The 18,945-nt window shown below is 41.1% G+C and overlaps 1 protein-coding gene across 11 annotated transcripts in view; it reads right to left on the reverse strand.

The window, feature by feature from the left end:
* Window positions 1-18,945, reverse strand: part of SCAPER (S-phase cyclin A associated protein in the ER) — a 406,333-nt gene that overhangs the window by 340,525 nt on the left and 46,863 nt on the right. For 6 of the 11 annotated variants that reach the window (XM_075897364.1, XM_075897365.1, XM_075897366.1 and 3 more), the window contains exon 5: window positions 16,708-16,902. The exons of 4 other annotated variants lie outside the window; for them this stretch is intronic. In XM_075897364.1, the coding sequence (XP_075753479.1) occupies window positions 16,708-16,902 (195 nt within the window). Of the gene's footprint in view, window positions 1-16,707; window positions 16,903-18,945 lie in introns of those variants that run through there. One more of the 11 variants, XM_075897368.1, reaches the window with a different exon arrangement.

Raw genomic sequence — 18,945 nt, forward strand, 5'->3', positions numbered from 1 at the left:
GGGCCCTAGGGTCTTGGCTCTCTAGTTCACCTACAGTACTGAGTGTAGCAGATATACCCTCTGGTGCTGAAGCAATGGAAACTTGTACCACTTGAAAAGGTGCTGACAAAAAGGAACCTTTATGAAGTAGCATGCTGCTGCATGACAGTCAAGACAATTTTAAATCCCATTCTTTTTCAAGGTCAGGTGTAACTCAGAATTTTTTTTAAAGGGCCAATGCAAGCTAAGAAAACAGATTGGGGTTGAGGGGATGGCCTTAAAACCAATAGGAAATAATGTGAAACAGAAGAATTTCTGCAATATTACAATTCCTCTGTGCATCATTCTAATGACTTCTTCACATATTAATTATCTACCTTAGTGTATTTCCTTCCCCCAGCCCTGAATCATTAGCTTTATTTGAAATAACACCACATTATTTCAAATGTGTACACATTTTAATCTGAATTTCGTGTTCCTCCATTTGGAGCTCATAGTAAGCCTTTCCATGGATGTCCCCACCTTTCCTAAACACCTTTGGAGAAGCCTTACCATACTGCATTACAAAAACCAATGAATGTGTGCTCCTGCAATCTCATTGCCTGTATAACCACACTAGAGGATTTACCTGGCATTCCTGGGTCCTTAACTGAAATATTTGACTTCATTCAAATTATTGCTCTAGGGTAGAGCTGGGGATGAAGGGTTGAGTATGCAGACTGCCCTGGGGGACGGGGGAAAGAGGACAGCCCCAGTTCTCTTTCACTGCAGCAGCTTGGGTGAGAAACTCTATGCCTGCTGCAGCAGGAACATATGTGGGAGGGGTATATGTCCCATGAATGGGGGGGAGGAGTTCTTGACCAATCGGACTCACAGATGGACAGACAGATGCACATTTCTAGTATATATAGATTGTGGAATTTTTTAAACTGGAATTTAAACAAGATACATTTAACTAGAAAATTTACCTGGCATTCCTTGGGTTTTTCAGGGCATGGGGTTGGGGAAAACAGGAGTCAGGATTGGAGCATGAGAAGGCTCAGCGAGGATATGGGAGTGCAGGAATCAAGGCAGGGAGTTGATCGGAGTGAGGATCTCTGGACAGGGGTGTGTGTAGCCAGACAGGAACCCCCCCTGTAACATCCATTTTTGCTTGCCTCGAGCATACAGGGCACACAGAGCAGAAGGCCCAGGCTGTGTGACCGTGAATGGCTGTAAACAGAGATATGCCAATTGCTGACCAAGAGGCTGCCAAGGAGTGCCCTTGACTTAACCCTTATTGATACGAACACACAGCCATCCGCGGGGGGGGGGAGGAATCTCTCGCCCAGTTAAAAAAAAATGTCTAGTACTCACAATTTAGTTCTCTCTCTTGCAAGTGTAAATTAACTTGAAACTTGCTTGTAAGAACTGGTGCCACAAAACGGACCAGTACAATTTGGCATCTTAAGATAAGAAAGAGGATACGGGCCCCCAGGGGTATAAAGATGGGTCCAGCAGCACATTTATTCTGAGTGTCAATCTACCATCTATCTGCTGGTCGGGTTAGGTGTTTGACCTCCTGAGGTTCCAAGGGGACGCCCACCTCGTATTCGTCTTTCCTAGGAATTGAGAGGCCAGCCCTGGCTTGACCCGCTGGAGTCGAGAGGCACAGAAAGGGGTAAAAATTGTACCTGGATGTGGTCCTTTGTCTTAAGTGTACACATAGACTTAGCTCTTTAAAGATTAAGCTGTCACTTGGTACCATTATTTCTATTTTCTATCTTTATTTTCTTTGTAACCATTTTTAAAATCTGTATTTGCTAACAGTTAAGAAATAGAGCAATAGCCATTGTAACCATATGCTTTTATAAGTTTTTTTTTAATAAACCTGTAACTGTTTAAGTTTTTAACCTGACTCCTTCAGTTGCTGTAACAGAACCAAGCACAATTTTAAAAGAACTTCAGCCGGTCATAAGGGACAGGTATAGGAAGAGCTTGGGCATTTGGATCTGTGTCACTCCCGTTGGGGCACCTCTCAGTCTTTCCCAGGCTGCCCCCTGCGAAGGGATTTTTGCATCCTAGCAGCTAAAATCTGAGATGTAATAAGCTCTTCCTATAAAGGGGTGTCTGTTGGCCTGCTGGCTACCCTCTGCGACGGGACCCCGGTCCTAGCAATAAATACATGGACGTTAAACCTTTTCTCGGAAACACACACACACACACACACACACACACACACACACACACACACACACACACACACACACACACACAGGCCTGACCGTCGGCTGACAGGGTGGGAGGTGCAGGAGTCAGAGTAGTGGTTCAGAAGGTATGGGGGGGGGCACAGGGTAGGGTGTGGTGGTGCAGGACTTAGGGCAGGGTACTGGAAGGTAGGGGTGCTCAGAGTAGGAGGTGGGGGATGCAAGAGGCAGGGTACAGGGATAGGGTCGGTCAGCCTATGGCTGCTTCCCAGGGCTTGGATGCTTGCTGCTCTCCTGTGATCATTCTGGTGTATAACCGTCCCTGCTGTCAGAGCTCTCCCTTTTCCTGTGATGAGAAATAATTGGATTCTATGCACATTCCATGGTCCTGGCACAACGAAACCCTCATCTTGCTTTTAAGTTATGACAGGATATTTACATACCAAATTTGGTGGTCTTAGCTGTTACCTCTTAGGAGGAGTTCTTGAACAAACATACTCACAGAAGGACCACAGACAAACTCTCTCAAATATATAGTAGATTAAAGTATTTTTCTAGTGAACCTGAAAAAGCGACATAAGTTTCAACTGTGGGCAATTAACGAGGATAACCCTTGAATAAATATTGGACAAATCTCCAGACATTAGAACCTCTCAACCTATAATTCATACACACAAAAAGGGTTTCTCCTCACTTCTTAGCAATGGCTTAGTGGCAGAGCATGAAAAGATGTCTAATATTAGTAAGACCTCATTATTTTTACAAAATATCTACAGCAAATTTACTAATGCTCTCTTTTTCTGTCTGACTCCATGGAAATACATCTCTAGGGCCTCCACAGGGACTAGGTGTAGATAGCCAGCCCAGAGGAGGTCTACTGTCCAATCCATCATGCCTACTAAAAAGCAGAGATTACTAATATAATTAATGTCTCTTACTCAAGTCAGAAATAGCATACATGAGTTAATCCACTGCAGACTGCAACACATTTACACTGAAGGGATGACAGAGGGTGTGAAGACAGTGGAGTGTCAGCAACAGTAGGAGATACTATAGAAGTACAGCTCCTACTTATATATGAGCCGTAGACTAGTAGGTGTATAATTAGGTATGCTACAATGCGTGATGTCTTTTGCACACTGCTCACGATAAGGGCCAGAAGGCTGAGCTCTATGTTTTCTCACCATAGATGCTCAAGCTGGCACAAAAGTAAGCCAGAAACCCAGGGACATTTGGGAAAAACAGAGATGGCTAACGGGACATTTTTCATGTTCCCAACATGCCTAGCGCTACGTTGCACTTTCCCACAGGGCATAGTGAGTGAAAGTGACACAAGGCACTGTAGGATGCATACCCACAATGTTTTACTCTTTCTGTCAATGAGGCAGCTGCAGAAGTGGGCATGAGTTGTCGACAACGGGTACCAGAAAAACCAGTTTAGCGAGTTTCCAGTTTTGGTGACTTTTGTCTGTCGACAGCACTTTCATTACCAAAACTTATAAGTGTAGACATAGCTGTAGAAGATGTAGGGAAGAAATCCCTTTATTCTATCAAATAGAACTATCCTCAGTCAATGAAAAATTACAGCAAGATGAGAACATACAGTGGCCAAAAACTGTGTAGTAGGGGAGCAAATTAATATAATACATCAAAATCTGCAGAGTTCTCCAAATAATGTTGCTTCTGTAACTCCCAACTGTAGCAGTCTTGTTCTATGCACATAAGCCACTGAACTGTTAGTAGTTAAAGCTGCTGAGTGACTTGTGGCACTCTAGGACCCAAATATTCAGGATTCCATATCTGTTTTCAATTTCTTTCCTTGTCAAAGCATCCATTAAGCGACTGCAAACAGGAGGGGGGAGGGAGGGGATGAATTTGTCTCAGCAGAAGCAATAGGCCTTTAACCAATCTCACACTGATTTTACATCTATTCTATTTCACTGACTTCAACTGAATCACTCGTGGTTTATACTTAGGTAACAAAATAGAATTTGGCCCTCTATAGTCAGAGAATTTCAAGCATTGCTAGGCAACCTTCATTTCTCCTTAATGAACTAGCTCATCAGAACAGTACAGGAGATTAATCAGCAGAATCACAATCACAGGAGACCAGGGAGTGTTTAGTTAGAAACAGACTGAAGTGCTGCCCTACTGAATAGGGCAACTGATCTATATTCAGAGTCAGGAAAATAATACTTTACTCAGATATGAACTCCACATGGCAGCCTAATATATTTCAAGAACAGACACATTTCTACTAAAGGCCACAGGTCTCATAGAATACCCTCAATCTAACTGATATTGAAATTCCAGCCTGATCGTAAAAGGCCTATATTCAAACCATAATCTATTTGGAAAGCCTCTTAAATGAAATGTGGATTTCTCCATAGGAAAACAAAAACAAGGTCATTTTCCAAATAACGCTGAGCTTTTTCCAAACAATATTAAACCTATGAAACCTCATTTCAATGGTAAATGAAAAAACTTGTGAATAACACTGCACAAGAGTTACATATTTGCTAATATTAAAATTTCAGACCATCTTAGTAGGCTTTGTGGCGAATTGGGATAACAGACCACTTCGTAAATGGAACACTTACTAGGTGTGTGCTAGAATAACTAAATCCCCTTGATGGCTTGGTATATCTTTCTCAAGACTACTGCATTAGAAGAGGAGACAGGCAGGCATTTAAGAGACATTCTCTTCCTACCCATTGCAGAAGAAGATACCTGACACTGAATCTTGGTCCTCATTACATCTGGAACCAAACTATTTTACATTTGTTATACCGTGAAGTAAAACACTTCTTATTCATCTCTGTTAAGCACAACTCTGAAGAACTAATTAATCCTAGTTTTGGTATGTCAATTCTAGAGATAAACTACCTCCTAACAAGAAAGATGAGCTCAAGATTCTCCCAATTTTTTTTAGATAATATTTGGATGCCATATTATATCTGAGTCAATACAGATTACCTATTAACTGGATGCAAGAAAACCTTCACCACTAGCCTAATATATTTGTATGCCATCTTATTTTCTTAGTTTTCCAAACATTAATCAAGGAGGACAGAGTGGGATTGGGAATAAGAGAACAAAAGAAAAAAAAAGAAAATATTTCAAGCACTAATATTTGTACTGAGGGATGGCCTGGTGGGTGACATGGAACTGATAAATAGGTCTCTGGATTTCATTTCCAGTTGTGCCACTGACTCACTGTGTAATCATTCCTTCCATTCCCTTCCAGCTTAGGCAAGCTCAGAAAACACATTCACATCACATGCTTATATCTGCAAAATGTCACTCTAGGAGCAACATGAAACACAGCAAATTGCTTGGGACAAGCTAAATTTTGAACTTTCCCCCTGAGTCAAAGGAACAAAGTCTGGTGGACACATGTTAAGGGGGGGGAGGGTATCAGAGATGTAGCCCTGTTATTCTGAATCTGCATAAACAACGAGTTAAGGGTGAAGTTTAGTCAGTCAGACTAAATGCGCATGGGACCACCTCCAAATTTCAATGGAAAGGAATACAATCATGCATTATGGACTGGGGAGTGTGTCATGCCCTACAGAAGGTTAGGCTACTCTTCAGTCCGGCTAGAAAAAACTAGATAATAAAATAAAACACAGATACAAAATACACAGATTAGCAATATTTAACTTGAATGTGGAGGGACTTTAATATAGTTCATATTTTCATAATTTAACATTTCACCTTTGTTTCCTATTTGACCACTGGACAGTGGACAGACTAATTTAAACTTGACAAACACTGATTCTTTAGAGCTAGTTTAACCCATATGTCACTGTATACTTAAGCATGAAATATCAATACCTACATTTGTGGTTTCGAATACCTCAGCTTCAAGCCATTAGCAAGAGTTACTGAGATACTGCCTTAGGCACCATTCAAAACTGGGAGGAAACGTATACAATAGCTGATCTTCTTACACACATTTCAACTGTTTGCATTCTTACCACAATGCTTTTGTCTGCAATTTCAACCACAACCTGCCACCAGACCTCAGTCCCATTTGGAAGCATTAAACACTATCAACAGTGACAATGTAATCAATAACCAAGTACTTCAAATCATAAGATTGAATAAATGTCAACTGTAAAACTTCAAAACAAACAATTTTCAACATATCCTGGATTAATCTGAATGTGTTATACATTGGTAAGAGGGTCAGATATTATTTTTATAGGAGTATTAACCTTTTATTATAATTTGACCTTTGACACAATTAAAACTTTTATAACAGTGAATGATATATCTGCTTGATTTTTATCAGTATATGGAAAAAAGTAATAAAAACTTTCCCAGACTGAAATTGAAATATTTAAAATAATAAATTAAGATTATTTTAATAAAATCTATGTGAAAGCTTTTCTTAATGACTATTATTCATTTTCAAAGGACAATTGAAAAACAACAATTACCAGGTATTATATTTCTTTATTTAATATTATTTTTACAAAACATTGCTACAGCATTGTAAACATGCATTACACTTCACAAACAGCCATTGCTGGACCTATTTTTCACAAATTCTTTTTTGAACCCAAATACATTTTCGGCCTTCATAACATCCCCTGGCAATAAGTCCCACAGGTCAACTCTGCATTGTTTTAAGAAGTACTTCCTTATGATTGTTCAATTTACTAAGCTACTAGAATCCTTCGAGAGGTGAACAAGTATCTGGACAGGAGGGATGTAGTGGATATGGTGTGCTTAGATTTCCAGAAAACCTTTGACAAAGTCCCTCACCAAAGGCTCTTAAGCAAAGTAAATTGTCATGGGATTAGAGGGAAGGTCCTCTCATGGATTGATAACTGGTTAAAAGATAGGAAACAAAGGTTAGGAATAAATGGTCAGTTCTCAGAATGGAGAGAAGCAACTAATGGTGTTCCCCCAGGATCCACACTGGGACCAATCCTATTCAACATATTTATAAATGATCTGGAGAAAGGCAAAAATAATCCCAACTATACATATAAAATTATGGGGATTAATTTAGCCATAACCACTCAAGAGAGAGATCTTGTAGTCACTGGATAGATCTCTGAAAACATCCATTCAATGTGCAGCAGCAGTCAAAAAAAAGCAAATAGAATATTAGGAATCATTAAAAAGGGATAGAGAATAAATCCATGGCACATCCACATCTTGAATATTGTGTACAGAAGTGGTCGCCTCATCTCAAAAAAGACATATTGGCATTGGAAAAAGTTCTGAAAAGGGCAACAAAAATAATTAGGGGTTTGGAACAGGTGCCAGATAAAGAGAAATTAAAAAGATTAGGACTTTTCACTTTAGGAGAGAGGAAACTAATGGATAGAAGAAGGGTCTATAACAGGGATTCCCAAACTTTTTGACACGGGGACCAGTAAATCCATTCACGAACTTTTGGAGGACTGGTAATGTTCATTTGCATATTTGCATATTCATTAATCAAATGATGAATATTCAAATAAGTAGTTTCTGGTCCTCCAAAACCCCCCAGTGCCAGCTTTAGCAAAGCTTTTGATATGGTCACCCACAATATTCTTGCCAGCGAGTTAAGGAATATGGATTGGATAAATGGACTGTAAGACAGACAGAAAGCTGGTTAGACCAGGATTTCCCAAACATTTTACTTTAGTTGGAACCCTTTTTTTTTTTCCAGCACTGCTTTTTGCAGCCCAAAAATATAAACACATAAAAAACAAACTGAGAAAATACCAGACATATAACATGTCTGGTATTTTCTCAGTAGGTAAGTTGTATTATTACTAGATGTATCAGTTTGTAGTTTTGAACTGCCTGGCTGGTAAATGTGCTCAGGCTGCATGAGTGTGTCTACCAGCCAGCCAGTTTGCAACTATTCAAGGGGGGGGGGGGGGGGGGGGGACGGACAATAGAATCCCCGGGCCGGGTCAGTCCCACTCCCCGCAGGCTGATTCATTCCTCCCCCCTGCTGCGCCTCTGGCCAGCCTCACTTCCCCCAACCCTCTCCCGGGCAGCCAATTCTCACCCACTTCTCCTCCCAATCTCCCTTGGCCAGCCCAGCTGCCCACATCCAGCCCTCCTTCCGGCGGCCACTTCTCTTTCCCCTGCCCCCATCTTCCCCAGCCAGCTCCCTGTCCCCAACCTCGCACCCCCTCAGCAGCCCTGCTTCCACCGGCCTCCCAGTCTCCCCAGCCTGCCCCGATTCCCCCGTCCAGTACTGCTTCCAGTGGCCAGCTCTCCCCTCCTCCTCACCCCAGAATCCCCTGGCACCTGCACCTTCCTTTAGCCCTGCACCCTCCGGGTGCCTCCCCCTTCTCATACTGCCCCTGCCCCCTTTGCCCTCTTTTTCCCTAATACCCACCCTCTCACCTCTCTGCCCCATTCCCCTCCTGCCCCTCTGTGTCCTCACACATGACTTGCTCCATCCTGGCCTTCCTCATGCCCACCCCTTCTTTCAAGCCTTCTCCCAGCACTTCCTCCTCCAGCTCCCAATGCCCTTCCCCTCTCCTCTCTTCTCCCAGCATCACTCTGTCCCCCTCCCACTGACACCTCCCCTCCTGCCCTTTCCCTCATTGTCTGCAGTTGGCTCCCTGGCATTTGTATCTCTCTCCTGCACCCTGTGCCTTAGTGCCTTCCCCTTCCGCTACCGCTGCCGCCTCCTGGCCTCCATCCAAGCCCGTTCCCTACCTTCTGCCTTCCACATTGCGGGGCCAGAGGCCGTACTCAGGCCCCGGAGGCCGGCCCCGGAGGCAGTGTGCCCCAGCCACGTGCCTCCGAAGAGTTTTCAAATCCCGGGCCGTGATGTCACGTCATGCCCAGGCAACTTCCCCGCGCAACGCTGCACATAGGCAGCAGCAGGTGGTGAGGAGGAGCCGCGCACAGTGGGGACGCTCTGGGGGAGGGGTGGGAGGATGCGCGGGGGGAGGGGCCGGGCCTGCTCCAGGCAGAGCCGAGGGAGAGAGACAGCTCCACATATTGGTGGAGCAGGGCCCCCGGCTCTGTAACTCGCCGGCACTTCCGGGTTCGGGGTGTGGGGCCCGAATCGGCCTAAAGCCAGCCCTGCCGGCAGCCACCAGCCATGCTGAGGCCCGGTATTTTTTTCCGGTACCATAGTTTGGGAAACGTTGGTCTATAAAATCATGATCGTTATAGAAAAAGTGAATATGGAAAAGTTATTTACTTGTTCCCATAACATAAGAAGGGGACACTAAATGAAATGACTAGGTAGCAGGTTTTAAAACAAACAAAAGGAAGGTTTTTCATCATGCAGTGCACATTCAACCTGTGGAACTCCTTGCCAGAGGATGTGGTGAAGACCAGGATTTTAACAGGGTTCAAAAAAGAACTAGATAGATTCATGGAAATCAGGTCCATCAATACTTATTAGCAGGGCTCGACAAACAATACAATCTACTCGCCCGTGGCGAGTAGATTTCAGCTGTGCGCCCCATTCGTTCACGGCGCGCGCACGCACAATGCGGCTCTTGCACATGCGCAGTACAGGGCTGGCGAGCGGTTTTTGCCACCATATATCAAGCCCTGCTTATTAGCCAAGATGGATAGGAATGGTGTCCCTAACACCATTTGTCAGAAGCTGGATGGGTAATGGGCTGGATCACTTGATGATTGCCTGTTTTGTTCATTCTCTCTGGGGCATGTGGCATTGGCCACTGTCAGATACAGTATGGCTGTTCTTATGCTCTTATGTTTTTAACAAAATGGTGCAAATCTACCTTAAAAGTCCTATTTAGTGGACATACTGCAATAGCTCAGGTTCACAGAAGAGAAATGGTCTTAAAGAGATCACCTAATCCAGCCCTTTGTGCTGAGGCTAGGTATACCTGAGACTATTGATGACTGGTGTTTGTCTAACCAAATTTTTAAAACTTCCAGTGCTATGGATTCCACAATCTCCTTAGATAATCTATTCCAGAGTATAACTACCTTTATAATTTAGAATCATAGTGCTTGAAGAGACCTCAGAAGGTCATCAAGTCTAGCCCACTGCCCAAGGCAGGAACAATCCCAACTAAATCAACCCAGCCAGGGATTTTGTCAAGCCACAATTTAAAAACCTCTAGGGATGGAGATTCCACCACCTCCCTAGGTAACCCATTCCAGTGCTTCCCCACCCTCCTAGTGAAATAGTTTTTCCTAATATCCAACCAAGACCTCTCCCACTGTAACTTCAGACCATTGCTCCTTGTTCCGCCATCCATCACTACTGTGAACAGCCTTCAGGAAGTTGAAGGCTGTTATCAAATTCCCCCTCATTCTTCTCTTCTGCAGACTAAACAAACCCAAATCCCTCAGTCTCTCCTCATAGGTCATGTGCTCCAGCCCCCTCATTACATTTGCCTTTTTCCAACCATCAGGGATCTCTCCTGATAACTTGAAAGCTCTTCGTAATATCCAACCTGAATCTCCCTTGTTAAAATTATCCAATTACTTCTTGTGGACATGAAGAACAACTGATTTCCATCTTCTGTATTGACTACCTTTTACATATATGGAGACTGCTTTCATGACCATCCTCTCTCCCCAACCCTTTTTTTTCCTCTAGTTGACCTCACCTAGTGCTCCTGATCTTTCAGTGCCTACAGATAAAAACTCTTACAAAGGCAGCACTTCTTTTTCTGGTGACCGTCATCCAGATACTTCAAACAAGTGGGGATGAGGGTCTGTGAGGGTCAGTTTTTAGCATAAGGTTGCCACAAGCCTAGCAAGCTTTGAACCTCAGAGACTGAAGTATGTCCGATCCCAGGAAAGGGGAAGAAATTTGGTTTCAGTCTAAACTGTAAACTACCAACAATTAACTAACTAACATTAACTGTAACTGTAAGAACTATATACACAAACTACTACTAGGAGCATTTGCAAAGAGCAGGAGCAAAGTATTCCAGTTGCCATCAGCAAGTGGTAAGAAGGAACTGGAGGATTGTTGGGTCAGGAAGTCTATATATTGAGTACCATATTAACACCACTCCATGAGGCACCTACGCTTACCCAGCGTTTGCTTCTAGGCAAAAATCTTCCAGCTTCCAAGCATGAACATGCATAGACACCTGACTGAAATGCACATGAACAAGCACTCAAAGAAGAACTATGTTTACCCTGCTCCAGTTCTTCCATCCTTCAGGAGTTCTCCAAGGTAATTGTTAACAGCTCAAAGACAGCTTCTGCTACTTCCTTCAGTACCTTGAGGTGAATTTTGTCAGGCCCAGCTGACCTGAATGCCTCTAACTTTAGCCTGATCTTTTTTCAAGAGCCTTCCCTCTTGTTAATATTACTTGTGTTAAGCATCTGATCACAACTGGTGAAGACTGAAGTAAAGGTTGAACAGTACATGTTCAGAAAAAAAAACATATATGTGCTTAACCAAGTAAGCAAATCAGATTCAGAACAATATGGTCAGTCAAGCATGTAGAGGGTATATTATCTACCTGTAATTGTTCTCTGAAAGGTAGATTCTGTACTTGAACTAAAGCCCTGAGGTATCATACCTTCAGACAAGAGTCTTCCTTTTAAGCACTTTAAAATATGTTCCATTAAGCCTTTTGCCCTTGGGGAAACTGTCATGCACCAGAGAGTATATGAAGTGCCCCAACCATCAGTTCTTATTTACGTGAACCACAAGGAGGATCCTTCGCCTAGCACTACAAATGCTCACTGTTTTGCATGACTGAGAAGCAATTACTTGGGATCTTTCCTCTGTTTCTTAATTTTACTGTCACTTCTGTATTTTGAAGCTCCGAGGTGTTTAAGCTTAACTCTTGAATAGTCCGTTTTGTTTGCTTCTGCCAGCTTTTTATATTTTTCTATTGGAGAGCTACCTTTTATTTTTGTGTGTTATTTTGCCACAGTTTATGCAGAAAAGTGATGAACCCTGATGAACCACTGCTGTTTTATTGCCCCCCTCATTCTGGGATCTTGCAAAATGGAAGGGTCTCAAAGCCTGAGCTGCAGCTGTATCTAATCTCTATTATTTTCCAGCACTGCACTGTGCATAGTGAGAAGAGTCAAATGAGCTCAGCTCACTAAGTTATCAGTATCAGGAAGGTGTAATTCTATTAATTGTGTTGAAAATGAGAATATTTTTCCTTTACAAAGCCATCAGTTAAAAGATTGTGATGCAATACAACAAATGGAATAAAAAGAGCATGAAGAATGAAACTGCCACCCTCAACTCACACTGGGTTTTTCTTCCCTTCCCTTTATTATGTGGGTTGAAGATGCATTGTTAACTGTTACCCCTTTATGACTCAATTGGTTACCAAAGTTCAGGGACCTGTGGATTGTTTCAGTTAGGAGAAATTGATGACAGACACATATATTCTTTTTATTTACAAAGAATATAAGAAATCTTCTTTCAATGAACACAAGAAAAATCAAATAAGAATAGATACTTTCTTTGCTCACACCTCCATATTTCTTTCAGCCAATATTAAGTCCAAAAGTTCTCTCTCTCTGCATTTTCACGGGCCTTGCTACAAATGCTTCTGTGGCTGCATTCTCTCTAAGATTTCTCTATTTTCTCTCTCAGATACCCACATAAAACAGTTTCAATACAATCAATGCCCTGTAATATCAGTCCCCAGAGAAGTTCTTTGTGGGCCACAATATTAAATTTAAATTCAAGATTTCCCCATGTGCCTGTGTTTTAGATGGTTTTCCTACTGCTTCAGCTGCCTGGTTTCATAAGAGCATAAAAATTACTGGCAACTAACTTAAACAAAGATCGGTGGTTATGGCCATGTTCTCAAAGAGCTTTAACTCAACCTATAAGTTAGTCTTAAAATAATAATATTCTAGTTTCTGACAATTTACTTCACATATTATTTACAATTGAATTGGGACATTTAATAAATGAAGGCTAACTAATTGGCTTAGGCATGTTTGAAAACAACAAAATGGAAAACAGGAGGAAAAAATCAACTGCTCAGTTTACACAGAATAAAAAGAGGGAAGACAGATGACAAATCTCTTTTATTGGATCAACTTCTTTTGATGAAAGAGACAAGTTTTGAGCTACTGAGCTCTTCCTCATGTCTGCTCTGTGTATCTTGATAGTTTGTGTCTTTCACCAACAGAAGATGGTCAATAAAAATATTACCTCACCTATCTTGTGTGTCTAATATCTAGAGCCCTACAAAATTCAGTTCATTTTCATGAATTTCACAGTAAGGGGATTTTTATCTGAGGGCTTAAGCAAAACCTGGAACACACTCTAAATTATGTTAGTCTCCCTAGGTTGCCTGTAAGCCACAGTACTGTCTAAAATCACTACAGTGCTATGGGCTGAAGCACCATTCCTAAAATGACACCCTGCCCCCAGCACCTGGGCCTTGCAGGTTATTTCTACACAGCAATTAAAAGCATGCAGCTGGCCCACTGGGGCTAACCCTGATGAACCACTGCTGTTTTATTGCCCCCCTTGTTCTGGGATCTTGCAAAATAAGAGGGTCCCAAAGCCTGAGCTGCAGCTATATCTAACTAGTGTAGAGGATCCTTTGAAGACAGGTTTATGAGTCTCCACCACGTTTTCTGCACCAAGGAAAAGTCTATTTCAATTGAGTACAGGGTTTTTACACCACTCCAGACCTTTTAAATAGCAGAACAGGGCTGGAGAGTGGGACAGGCTCTCACCTGTGAAGTTATAAAACAAACAAAGGCCCTTTGCAATGCAAGGAACAACATGCCACAGCAAAAACAGGACAGGATGTTGCCAATGGGATAAAGTAGTCTCTAAAAATCAGAAATGGATACAAAGTTTTATTGTAAAACTTCCTGAATTATGTCATATATGGATCTATTGTAACGTACTATGCATTGTACATGAGAGTCACCATGGCTATCCATAAATTAAGGCATGCAGTGGCCCACTTACTACACAAGAACTGTTGACAAGGTCTCACACTAGTCCTTCATGCTCAACTTTGTTTGCATATCCAGTTCTAAGAGTAAGTCAAGAGCCTAATCCTCAATTACAAAGCCCTATGGGAGCTGACGCCAGCTACCTGAATGACTGCTTCTCTCTGCACCATGAAATTAAAGCTGCATTCAGCTAGAGCACTTTGGCTGACATATATTAAGGTATGCCTTGTAGGAGTGAGGGCAGAGCTGCAGGTGTGGAGAACCACAACTGTGAAACTAGTTTCTGGAAGAGACTTGCCTGTACCTAAATTTTACCACCAACCTTACACTGCACAAAATCCCTTTTAAAAATAAAGGAAAATGATGTATACACAAGCATGCTAAAGGTATACTGATCAGTGTCACATGCAAGTCCACATGCATATAGAATTTTACCGTAAATATATACCCTTTTCTTGCTTAAGATTAATGTTGCACATATAGTTAAGAAAAAGGAAAAGTAATACTTTTTCAAAACATTCTACTATTAGGCATACATCAAAAAATATATTATCAAAGTCTCTGCTTTATACTGTGCAAAAGGTATCTTTGGCATTTAGCTAATACAAGGGTGGACAGCATGCACTCCGCAAGCTGGATACGACCCACGGCCCACCGTGTCGCTCCCACATCCCCAGGCCAATTGAGACCTTGAGGTGGGGGAGTGTGCAAAGTTGTTTACTGTTCAAAGCAGCTGGTGACTGGCACAAAGTCTCCTTCCCCTACCAGGGGTGCGGAACACCTAGAGGGAAACGCCCCGTCCATCTAAGGTCCTGCCCCTTTGGGGGCAGAGCCAGTCCACAACCACCTCCAAAGTTTTTGCAGAGGGGCCACTTCACAAAGTATTGCCCATCACTGCACAGCACAATAAAACCAATGCAATCATGCAAAAAGAATCAGCTCAACAAATATAATTAATAATTGTTCACTGCAAGCAACAGTAACATTGTTTTCCATTTTTCCTACATTTCATCTTCAAAAAAACCTCAGTTAAAAGCTATATGAACAGATAATATTGTCTATTCAATGGTATCCCTGAAAAGAAAATTTCAAAAATCAACATGCTATAACAAAAACAACATACATAAAATCTCAACAGTCACTGGGTTGTATGAAGGTGGTGGTTTTGTGATGAAACAGACATTTCTTTATATGTGATGAAAATAATGTGGTTACTAAATGTTTGGCGGTGTAAGATTTAGGATTTCCATAAATATTCATTTCTGTGCTTTTAAGTATCTGGGGAGTTTTGCAGGCAAACAATGTGACAGGTAACTGCACTGCCATCACTTGCTATCCTTATCTGATTTTTTAAATGAAGATTCTGGTTTGAGACATATACATTATTTCCTTCTCAGCACAGACTGCGTGGTATGAATGGAATTCTAGGTGAGGTCTCAGCTCTTAAAGATGTGATAATATAGAAATAAACTTCTTTTCCTTCAGTCATAAAAGTTTTTAAATGGTAATCTGATTATATAACAGGGCAGATTGGTTTTCTTAAAAAGAAAAATTCATCAGAGAAATTTCCTGAGCAGGAAAACAGTTCACTAACAAAATGTTAAATTGTGTTAGACCAACTAACGGTTTTGGAAGCCTCCAGCTACTGTTTGGTTCTGAAACCTGTTTTCAATTACATATATTTGTATGCTAATCCCAAAGCTAATTTAGCCATCTCTGATTTCAACAGAAATGTAGATACACATGATAAGATGAAAGTTTTAAACTATATATATATATATACACACACACACACACACACACACACACACACACACACACACACACACACACATATCACAATGATTAGATAATGGCTTCCAGAATTTGCTGAACTTTCAGCTATGTTTAATGCAAAGAAAAAGATGAACCTTTATTATATTATTATATGTACTGTTCTGGCATCTCTTAATTCTTGTGATCATTTAACTCATTATAAAGAACTACAGTGTACAATGAACTCTTATTAAAAGGCAATAGTCTTCCTACCGAAGTGCTGGAAAGTCACCAACACTTTGTGTGTCTGTTTTACATCTTATTACAAACATAAGGTTATCTAAAATTAGAAAAAAAACACCTTACAATGACATCCCACCCAGACACTGTTTATAGTTGGCCATCAATTGCACTTTCTTACCACCAGAGAGTGAATTAGAAGAGTGATAACTATCTCTGTCGAAACAGAGTAATGTGTAATTAAGACATTAAACAGGAAACTGAAGAATGTGATAACAGGCCAAATCCCAACAGTGCCACCTACAGCAAAAAGTATAGCAGGCAAAAGGATATGACAGTTGCTAAAAAAAAAAAAATCACAGACTGAATAAGGCATTTTTAGGTTTTTATTTAAATATAAATTAATCTTACTGCAGTGTTAAAAGTCTAAGAAAAAGTTATATATTGCTATAAGTTTCATATCATTCCAAACCAGCCGGCATATAAGATGAAAGCAACTTTTTACTGGCAAAAATAAATGTTTTCAGCTTTCTTATCTAAGGCCCTCAATTAAAATCCAAATCATACAATAATTTGTTCTTAAGGTGCTGCTTCTTGCTTTTAGCTTATCTGTAATGAGAAGAATAGCAACAAGAGACACATTGCAAAAATTGGAAAAGGACACCAAAAAGAGTCTTACCTTGCATTCCACTACACTCTGATCCGATTCACAAGTAACATAGATTTCATCAACTGCCCGTCTCAGATTGTCAAAAAGAAATGCCCAATATCGAGCTCTCAGATCAACTTTTCGAGGTTGCCTTGTTTTTGTTGGGCTTTTGTCAAAGTTTTTATCCCCAGCAGCTGCTGTTATTTTACAGTCTACTGTAGTGCTCTGAAGAGATGAGATACAACATAAAAACACACACACACACACACACACACATATAAGTGTCGTAAGGGGTTGGGCTTCTGTATAAAATACTTTTTTCAACATATGTCAACACTTTCAAACAAGACATCCTTCATTGAGGCTTATGCCATATCCCTTTGACTGAGTTCTTCAAACAAGTTCTCACCTTAAACAAAAGGGGCAAGTTTCTAGAACACAGTTTCTGTTTCTCTGGCATATCTCACCCAATATTTACATCTGCACCATAGCAGAAGATATTCTGCTCTGTAATTAAATGGGAAAGTAGCATTTGCCCCATTATTTGTTCTGATAAGAATAACTTTCAAAAAAATGAAAGCACTATTGTGCTAATAACTATGCCAGGTACATTGTTAGCACACAAATATTATTTCAAACATACTGTATAAAATGTTTTGTCTCAAATTTGATTAAAATATGATAACTTGAGCATGCAAGTCTTAAGGCCAGTGAACACAGCAGTGACTAGCCTTGTAATCAATGTTTTATTGCTACCCTGTAGAAAAGAAGTCAGTAAGCACTAAGTTAGTTACAAAGAAAAGCTTTCATATGTTAAAAGATTCATGTCTTTGTTGGGTAAGTGACTTTCCATTCATCACATTCAACTATGACAAGGTAAATTTAAATCTAGTATATAAACTTTAATTTTGTTGCTCTTGCTTATGCCAGGTTTAAAGTTGTCTCTGTTGTTTTGATTCTAGAGTCATGATTTCAGCAGACTTATGCTGTGTCTAGACTACATCCCTCTGTCGGCAGAGGGATGTAAATGAGGCACTTCGAAAGTGCAAATGAAGCGGGGATTTAAATATTCTGCGCTTCATTTGCAAAATTGCGTTATGACGTGCTTTCGAACAAGCGCCATTTTGAAAGTAAAACCGCAGTCTAGTACTCTACAGGATCTTTCAAAAAAGCCTGCCAGTTTGAAAAGAACTGCATCTAGACCACAGTTTTAGTTTCGAAATGGCACTTATTTGGAAGAGTGCCATGACGCGATTGCAAATGAAGTGTGGGATATTTAAATCCCCGCTTCATCTGCGCTTTCGAAGTGTCTTATTTACATCCCTCTGCCGACAGAGGGATGTAGTCTAGACGTACCCCATAACACATGAGAGTCTATCCTCATTTTCAGTGAAAAGAAATGGGAGCATAAATGTATGGCTCTCTTCAAATTATTGAGGTATAACCACTATGTTAAATTTGATTACTCTGTTTTCTTTGGGTTCTAATCACTCCCAAATTCTTTGGTTCTAATCACTCCCAAATTTTCTTAATGACTTCTGGATCACAGAGGCTCTCATGTGCCATCTTAAAAACAATAATTGACAGCCTATAACAGCCTTACATATCTGCTGAGCTTGCAGGTTCAATTCATTCCTTTTCATAGTGTGGGATGTAAGTTTTTCTTTGGTTGACGGATATACTATAACTCAGTCATAGAAGACATTCAGAAGCAGTGGCGGGCAACCTATGGATTCCATGTGTAGCCCACAAGACTTTTTGTTTACCAAGGCCCATGCAAAGGGATGCCAGATTCTGCTGGTTTTCATCCACATAGTTTTTTTCCTACTGGTATTACAAAAGTGACATGCACTTAAAACAAGGGCATGTGAAGTGAGGTGTGTGCTGATTGCACTCAACATTGTGAAAGCCATGTACTCCTTGTGCATCCAATCAAAGTGCTGCTATGGTTCAATAGGCATACCCCCAAAATCTAGGCATGCAAGCTGAGCGTAGGTTGCCCCTCACTGTTCCAAAGAGATGAGAAGCACCTTTCCCTGGCTGATAACTCCAAAATGGAATTCAACCAGATTCAGGATACTGGGCTGATAAAGCCTAAGTTTCTCTCCCACAACAGCCAAGAAAAAGGAAGGAGTTCCTGTACTAGAAGCGTTTTGGGTATAGAGGTTCCTCACCAGCAACTAAGGATATAAAGCTATTTAAAATATTAACCAGTTAAACAATATGTTTAACCAGTAAACTGAACTGCTGCATGGCGCCACAGGCAGG

The sequence above is a fragment of the Pelodiscus sinensis genome, chromosome 14 (genome assembly GCF_049634645.1).
Source record: "Pelodiscus sinensis isolate JC-2024 chromosome 14, ASM4963464v1, whole genome shotgun sequence".
Taxonomy (NCBI): Eukaryota; Metazoa; Chordata; order Testudines; family Trionychidae; genus Pelodiscus; species Pelodiscus sinensis.